At 38.8% G+C, this 9,196-nt stretch overlaps 1 protein-coding gene across 1 annotated transcript in view; it reads right to left on the minus strand.

Annotated features, from left to right (window-relative positions):
- Positions 1–8,212, minus strand: part of SNAPC3 (small nuclear RNA activating complex polypeptide 3) — a 54,532-nt gene extending 46,320 nt beyond the window's left edge. The window contains exons 1-2 of the mRNA XM_003782872.3: positions 7,886–8,212; positions 7,107–7,184 (exon numbers count right to left, since the gene is read on the minus strand). Of these exons, the coding sequence (XP_003782920.1) occupies positions 7,107–7,184; positions 7,886–8,202 (395 nt within the window). The 5' untranslated portion in view covers positions 8,203–8,212. The remainder of the gene's footprint in view (positions 1–7,106; positions 7,185–7,885) is intronic.
- Between the last annotated feature and the right edge of the window lie 984 nt (positions 8,213–9,196).

Below are 9,196 nucleotides of genomic sequence, written 5' to 3' on the forward strand. Positions count from 1 at the left end.
GTGAATGTTTTAAAGCAATAACTGAGAAAATGACATGAAGGCTGTGTTGACCAGTTGATGGAAGTATTTCAGATTGCATGTGAAAACCCCACACTGTATCCCAGAAGTGCATTAATGTACATAGTTACCATTCAATAAAAAAATAAAATAAAATAAAAATAAAGACCAATAAAAGTAAAAAAAAAAATAATCAAATAAGTTATGTCTTATATTAATATGGTATATGACATTAATAGATGTCTTCATATTGAACCAACCTTCCATTCCTGGAACAAATTCCACTTGATAATGATATAGTATCTTCTTAATATTGTGGATAAGAATATCCTTTGCTAATATTTTGTTGATATTTTAATTAATACCAGTATCAAATTTTCTTTCTCTGTATTGTCATTATCTAATTAAATATCAATGTCACATTTGCTTCGTAAAAATACTTGAGAAGTTCTTCTTCTTTCAAGGCTTTGGAGCACTGGCACTATCTAGTCTTTCAATGTGAAGTAGAATTCTTCTGTGAAACCATCTGGACTTGGAGCTTTATTAAGATAGTTTCTGAAATAATTTTCTCTGTTTATCATCAGAAATTGATTAAGTTATTTAATTCAGTAATCTCTTTTTCCCTAGAAATTTTCCATTTCATTTAGGTTTACAAATTTGTGTAGAGAAAGAAATGACTCAACTCTATCCAATATCTTCCAATTACACACATAATTTATTTGTGAAGAACAGACATTAGCAAACTTTTCTTTAAAGGGTCAGATAGTAAGTATTTTAGGTTATAGGCCAGATGACCTGTCTTACAACTACTCAACCCTCCATTAGAGTACAAAAGTGGCCACAAACAATATCGAAATAAATGGGCATGGTTGTGTAACTCTGCATACTAAAACAGCCAGCAAGCCTGTGGGCTATAGTTTGCTAACCCTTGAAAAAAGTGCTACAAAGTACTCTCTTATAATTTTTAAAATTTGTTGTAAAGGTGATTCCTCCCTCATTTTGTAGGTTATGTTGTTTCTCTTTTTTTTTTTTGAGACAGAGTCTCACTTTGTCACCCTTGGTAGAGTGATGTGCTGTCATAGCTCACAGCAACCTCAAACTCTGGGGCTCAAGTGATTTTCTTGACTCAGCCTCCCAAGTCGCTGGGACTACAGGCACCCACCACAATACCCAGCTATTTTTAGAGATGAGATCTTACTCTGGCTCAGGCTGGTCTCTAACCTGTGAGGTCAGACAATCCACCTATGTGGGCCTCCCAGAGTGCTACGATTACAGGCATGAGCCACCCAGCCCAGCTCTCTTATCTTCTTAATGAAGTTAGTTAAAAGTTTATTTTGTTGTTTTTAAAAAGCAATTATTTTATTAATCACAACATTGTTTTCCTCATTAATTTCTGTTTTTATTTTCTTCCTAATATTTTTATCTTATTTTATAATTCTTTTGGTTTACTTTGTTGCTTGTTTTCTGAAATGGAAATCTAATTCACTTATCTTTACTCTCACTTTTATTGACAGATGTTTCTTGCACTGGCTTCTTCTAAGAATTCCTCCAAATACATCTGTTCTAAGAGAAGTGGGAGGGGGAAAGCAGGAGGATGTACAGCAGAAGGAGGGAGGGAGGGCATGAGGTGGCATCTCACCTAATGTGCACATTGTGAGGGTGTCTAACACCCCCTGGGTGAGGGGCTCTTATACAAATGGAACTTTACCCTAGAAGTGAGAACAATGTAACCTAAATATTGCAACCTCATATTACTTTGAATAAAGTTTAAAAAAAATTTAAAAAAAACGTGTTCTGATGTGTTTTTCAAAATCATTTCTTAAAAATTCTGTAATTTTAGCATGTATTTCACCTTTCACCCAGAAATTATTCTTTTTTTTTTTTTTTTTAAAACGGAGCCTCAAGCTATCCCCCTGGGTAGAGTGCCATGGCATCACGCTCACAGCAACCTCCAACTCCTGGGCTCAAGCGAGTCTCCTGCCTCAGCCTCCCAAGTACCTGGGACTACAGGTGCCCGCCACAACGCCCGGCCATTTTTTGGTTGCAGCCATCATTGTTGTTTGGCGGGCCGGGCTGGGGATTCGAACCCGCCACCTTAGGTGTATGTGGCTGGCGCCTTAGCCGCTTGAGCCACAGGCGCTGAGCCCAGAAATTATTCTTTAAAAAACTTTGAAATTTCCAGGTGAAGGACCTTTCTGATTTCTGTTTTTGTTAGTAAATCCTAGGTTTATTACCTTGTAACTACAGTGTTACTTGCACTATTTCTATTTTATGAATGTTAATGTTTCCTTTGTGACCTAATACATAATCAATTTTTATAAATATGCCAAATAATCTCCATTATACATTACCTTTTTTTCATTATAAGATGTACTTCTTTTTTTTTTTTTGAGACAATCTTACTCTGTTACCCTGGGTTGAGTGCTGTAGTGTCATCATAGCTCACAGAAACCTCAAATTCTTGGGCTCAAGTGATCCTCTTGCCTTCCAAGTACTGGACTTGGGTACCTGGGACTACAGGTACCTGCCACAATGCCCAGCTAATTTTTCTGTCTTTAGTAGAGATGGGGGTCTCACTTTTGCTCAGGCTGGTCTCAAACTCCTGAGCTCAAGCAATCCACCTATCTCAGCCTCCCAGAATGCTAAGATTACAGGCATGAGCCATGGTACTCAGTCATTTATGTTTTATAAATTGGGGCGTAGGGATTGGTGTTTCTATTTTTGTTCTGAATACCTTTGCACTTAAATTTTTAAAATACCCTTAGTTACTCATTTTCTTCTTTAATCTTTTGCTTCTGGTTTGTTAGGTTTTCTTCCTCCTCGGTATTCTTTTTAAATGCCCACTTGCCCATGTATTATCCTCTCTTCTCCTGCCATCTTTTAGTTGCAATATTGTACTTCGTTAAAATATGCAATAATTAGACATTAGTCTTCTACCCTGGTCCTCTTACTTTATTAATCCTTTGGCTGAAAATTTCCTAGTCATCAATTGGTTGCATGAAATTCAACCTCTAATATATTCCTCAGAAGTGGCTGATACAGAAATTATGCAAGTTCTTAATGTTGGAAACTTTTTTTATAGCCTAGCTATGTAAAGGATATCTCAGTTGGATATAAAATCCATAGTTCACACTTGCCTTTAGTTTTAAAAAAGAGGCCACTTTATTATTGCCTTGCTTTGTCAGTTTTGCAACATTTGATGCTTTTTTTTAAGTCTGCCTTTGCTTCTGTAAGTTATGTGTTCTTCTTGCCTAGAAGAGTTGATGATTTTATCTCTTAAATCTAATAGTTTTACTAAGATCACAGAGTTGATAATTATGGTCAATTTTTCCAGGTAGCCTGTAAGACCTTTCAGTTTGTCAATTTTGGTTTTATTCCATTTCTGAAAATTTTTCTTATGTTTTCAAATATCACATCTGTTCCACTGCTTTTTCTTCTTCAGGAACACTGATAATTTCAATATTATGTCTTCTGTGCCTGTTTACATTCCTAATATATTCTGTGACCCATTTTACTTTTTTCTTTATTTTCAATGATTTTGGTTGTTTTCATAACTCTGTTCATTGCCCCTTATTAAATTTTTATTTGAGTCTATTTTCCCTTGGGTATCTCATGATTTATTTGTTTATGAGATAATTTTTTCTTCCATTTATTGCCTGCACTTCATTCTTTATTCATTTCTCCCTTTTTCTTCATTTTCATTCTTAGTTTTTAACTTTCTAATCCAGAAGGTCTCAAATGCTTGAGTATATTCAATTCTGTTTGCAATGTAGACTTAGAGGTTTTCTTCTATTTCCTGGTTGTTTTTTTGGGGGGGTGATTTGCATAAACAGTTGTTTTGTGATTTTCTGCAATATGTTCTCTTTGGATTTTATTTCCTCTTGTTTGTTTTTATACTTAGAAGGACAAAGTTGGTAGTTTATAAGATTCTCCAGTTTATTAAATGTCTTAACACAGTAACTAAGAAAATGTCGTGAAGGCTATGTTGACCAGTTTGATGAAACCATTTCAGATTGTGTGTAAAACTAGCACATTGTACCCCATGATTGCATTAATGTACACAGCTATGATACAATTAAAAAAGAAAAAAAAAAAAGATTCCCCAGTTTAATGTCATTCTAGCAAAGCCCATATATACTAGAGTTGTTTGCATTTTCTTAAATTGTTTGTGGTTGTTTTGGAGTGGTCAGTCCTCCAATTTTGTGGTCATCTTTCACTTGCAGGAATCTTAAGTTTCCCCTTTTCATCCTAAGTACTGGATCAGTAAACATTGCTTTTTGAATACAAAAGTGAGGGGGATAGGCAGAATAATCTTAACAGAAATTACTATTACATTCAAAGTAATAATGATGACGCTTTGGAGATGACCTGGACGTCCAAGTACCCAAGCAATAAAAATTCCCTCTCCTACTCCTAGGAATTAAAAACTTTTTAAGAACTCAAAATTTCAAAAGTACTAAAGACAAGTTATTTAGCTTGCTACAGACTAGTAGCATGTATCACAGAAAATTTTTATCAATCACCTTTTTTTCTCTTATATGCATAAAATGAGTTAAGTAGCTCCTTCATTAGACAGGGGAAAGAAATGGTGCTGGAAATTTATTTATTTTATGCCATAATAAAGGGATCATGTGCTTAGGTTTTGTTTTTATGTTAAGAAAAAAGGAACTTAATTTATTTTTATTTTGTTAGAGATAGAGTCTCACTTTGTAGCCCTCGGTAGAGTACGGTGGCGTCACAGCTCACAGCAACCTCCAACTCCAGGGCTTAGGCGATTCTCTTGCCTCAGCCTCCCAAGTAGCTGGGACTACAGGCGCCCGCCATAACGCTGGGCTATTTTTTGTGGCAGTTTGGCTGGGGCCGGATTTAAACCCACCACCGACAGACGCCACCTCAAAAAAAAACAGAACTTTAGAAGAAGAGAAAGCATAGATAGATTTAGGTTTTTGCCACAATTCTAACTTTTTTGCAGGACCATTAAGGTTAATAAGTCACATAGTACATTGAAACAATTCCAGCAGAGGCATGCTACATTAACTCTTTTAACATTACACATACAAAATCTTTCTGCACATCCTATGTTTGGAGGGACCAGATGGCAAGCAACAAGATCTAGTTGACCTAGTAACGGAAAGCAGACAGGGAAAAGGGAATGTGTTAAGTAATCTTAAAATTACTATTCCACATGCTTCAATAAAATCTTGATAAAGCCACTTAATAAATATGTTCAGCTATAGCAAAAAGTCTGCTTTGTTTACGATTATCATCAGCCTTCTTTTTTCACTGTATATCTAAAAATCATTTTTGAGTTTTGACAGCTTCATTTATTCCGCTTATTCTACAATTATAATTGTTCACTCCCTATTAGGTACTATAGTTCTAGAAACTAAGCAGTGTGATAGATAGGGCTTATGAAGCTTGTAAGGGTAGCTAAGATGGTAGAAAATTAAACAAGGATATTATAAGAATGATGAGTATTTCCATAGAGAAACATGAGGTGTTACATGAGCATACCAGGAGACCTAAATGGAGTCTTTAGTCCTTTAGCTAAGACTTTCAGGATAAGTGGAAGTGAGCAAGGCCACAGGGATAAGGAAGAATGAATGTTTTAAGCAAAGGCTTAAGAGTCAGAAAGCACATTCAGGAAATGAAACACAGTGCAGCAGGCAGGAACACTGCAGAGACAAACATCAAAAGACCCTCAAGGTCCAGTCTACAAAGGGGTTTATGAGCCACTTAAAGACTCAGGAGTTTACGTTATAAGGAAGGGAGTAACAATCACATGTATTTTAGACAAAGCAACTTAATCAATCAACAATACAAGATCACCAACTGGAGCTGGCAAAATAGGCTTAAGGGCAGTCTGGATTCTCAATGAGTCTTCAAGGACTTCTGAAATGTCAGCATTCAAGGCAAATGCAGCTATTTCCTAAGGAATCTAGCAGGCTTCAAACGGAAAAAAGACCAAGTGCATCCTGAACCATTTGAAAGACAAAATGGTTGAAAATGAATCTGGAAAGGCAGATTTGGGATAAATGTGGAAGGGTTCAAAAGTCTAGCTATGAATCTGAAATTTTTCCATAGAGAAGATGTAGAGCCTTTGACAAAGCAAAATAGCATACTCCAGTAGCATAACAGATAAATCAGGTGAAAAGCTGTACTAAGAAAAAATGGAAGCTTTTCATAGCACTCCAAGTGTTGCTAATGGAAATGTTAGCAATGAGGATCAGGGGAACAGATTCGGCAGTTAGAACAAAAAAACAGGAGAGTGGAAATAACTACCCAAGTTTTTGAGAGGAATAATAGAAAAGCTAGGATCAAGAATAACATAACACAGGTGAGGTGGTGTGAAATACAGTGAAATTATAAATTTCATTATAATATGCACAATTTTTCTATAGCATTATCATGGAGCAGTGCTTCTCAAAGTGTGGTAGGCAAACTGGAATTGATTTGTGACCTATACGTTATGTAATATGCACAGAAAATTAAAGTGTTTAGAAACTTTCATTATAAGCTGCTAGTAAATTTATGTCTGTTGAATTTAACAACAAAAAATTTTAACTCACATTGTTTTAAAATTTCATTCTTAAGTATTTGTCTTTTATAGTATTTTACAAAAGTATGCATCTGTCAAAGATTAAAAATGTTAAAATCTGGTCCTTTACCAGACAGTTCAAGAAACGCTACCAGAGCATTTGGGTTGCACCCCAAATATAAGTAGATTTGTAAAACATTCAAAAATAAACACATAACTGAATATAAAATGTATATTAGAGATTATTTATTGTTAATTTTCTTAGGTTTATTAATACCATGCTAATTACATAGGAGAACAATATTTTGTAGATATATAGAAGCTCTATGCTGATATATTTAGGGGTAAATTATCATGATGCCTGCAACTTATTAAATGGTATAAGCAAAAGAAGATGACACACAGCAGGCAACTCATACACATACAGCTAAGCAAATATGGCCATATGTTAACAGTTGTTGAATTTAAGGAGTAGGTATGTGGATAATACTATAGTTTCATTTTTTCTAAACACAGTATACTAAAAAATGTTTAAACAAATAACACACAACGAATGCACAGTCCTCCATACCCCAAAGTCACCAGGTCAGTATCCTCTGGGATGACTTCTGGGTCCTCGCCTTCCTCAAAGCATTTCAGTTTATCAAGTCTAAAACAAAAAGGGAAAACAATACTTTAAGGTCCACCATGTATCTTGTCCAGAGCGAGTCAGCATTGTGTTTTAAATACATCACTGAATAATTTCGTCAGGTAAAATCCAGCAGGGGACTTGAAGAGAGGCCGGAACTCAAGACAATGAATTCTGTGCTGATATCTTATAATAAAAAGGTTATAGGGCAGATGAAAGCAGCCAGGAGTGTTAAGTAGCAAAAGAGATTATAAAAAGTTATTTTTATATTTTCAAGCCAAAGAAGGCACTTTTGGGAAAAAATTCAGTAATACCATATCTAGGAGGTCCACCCAAGAAACCACAGTTAATCTACTATTAACACTCCACCAATTAAGCCCTCCAGCCTCACCATTACTCAGGTTCCTCCATCGTCAAAGTACCTGCCAATGGCAAGTACAAGTCGCTGTTATCCCGATTGCTTTTCTTCACTAAGAAGCACTGTTAAAATTAAAGGATAGAAAAACTAGCCTTTGACGCAACTGTCTTGTCCCTTTATTCCAACTCGCAGAAATTGTGCATCAGGGTCCTAGGACTTCTCGCTTGAGCCGAGGGAATGGGCAATCCTGCCATCCCAGGTCTAAGCCACAGGCGCACCCACGAATGAATTCCAGAGGACAGCTGGGGCAAAGCTGCACCCCAGCTGGTCCCAAACTGCAAGAGCTCCTCGGCCTCACACTCACCCGCACACGGCCCTCAGCTCCGCGGCCGCCTCCAGGTTGCAGCCCAGATCCCGGGCCACAGCGGCATCCTCTTGGTCCGAGTTAGAGACCTCTCCTCGCCCGAGCAGAACGGGCGCCGGGGACTCCCTCAGTGACAAGTCCCCGGCCCCGCGAAGCCGGCCACGCCATAACTCCCCAAAGCCGCCCACGTGGAAAATGCGGGTGTTTAGGTCGGGAAGCTCGTACTCTGGAAAGCTGCAGCCGCCAGTGCTGGGGCTCGGCTCCGGTCTGCTAAGAACTCCGCCGCACGTTGGGCGGCCGGAGCCGCCTTCCGCCATGTTCGCCCCACTCCCTTCCCTGCGACAGACAGGGTAATACTGCCTCGCGGGGCCTGATGGGACTTGTAGTCGCGTGATACGCACGGCCGGCGAGCTGCGGGGCGGCGTGGGCGGAGCTACACACACTACATTTCCCGGCAAGTCCCGTCTGCCCCGCCCCCGGGCGCGGCTCCTCCAGGCTGCGCATTGTTCTGGGTGTCGCGCCCTGCGTGGAGCGGTCGAGGCCCTGGAGCACCGCGGCGGTCCAGTTTGATCCACCGCCCCTTGCAGTTAAGTAGCAACGCTTCTCCTCTCCCCCGCGGTCACTAGGGCGACTTCACACCCTGATAATGATTTCTTGCTTTTCCTGGGCCTCATTATGCGGACTTTTTCTCCAGGGTTAGTGGACTTATCTGTTACCTCAGACCCTTAGAACCTGAGAGGCTGGGCGGAGGGCTGACAGCAGGGATAAGACCAGCCCTCCAGATCGGGTCTTTTCAGAACCTCCCCAAAGGCCCGGAGTTGGCGTGCATATGAATTTGCACAGGGTCACAAACTTTATGGCCACCTGCGTATGTGCGTTGCTGTGTGCGTAGTGTTTCAGAGCATCTACTGTGTGTCAACACACTGTACATGGCTAACCCTAATAATGTATTTTTAAAAATCACCTTTCCAGGTAGAGATTATTGACCTCATCTTGCTGTTGGAAAACAGGTTTAACTGTTAGAAAACAAACAGGATTGAATATGATCTTAATTGGTTTAGCCTCAAATGGAGCACTCTCCAACTCTCAGAGACCCCCAAGAGGCCTGGCTGTTCATTTCTTAGAACATAATCATGCCACATAATTCACCCATTGGATGTGTTCAGTCAGTGGTTTTTAGTATATTCACAGAGTTGGGCAATAGTCACTACAATGTGTCTGAGAATTTTTTTCCCACCTTTAAAAAAGAAATCTGGCCTGGCTAGGTGATTCGCGCCTGTAATCCTGTTACCGGATTTTTGATACTGAATT

This window comes from Otolemur garnettii, unplaced genomic scaffold (assembly GCF_000181295.1).
Source record: "Otolemur garnettii isolate 467f Iridium unplaced genomic scaffold, OtoGar3 scaffold00006, whole genome shotgun sequence".
NCBI lineage: Eukaryota > Metazoa > Chordata > Mammalia > Primates > Galagidae > Otolemur > Otolemur garnettii.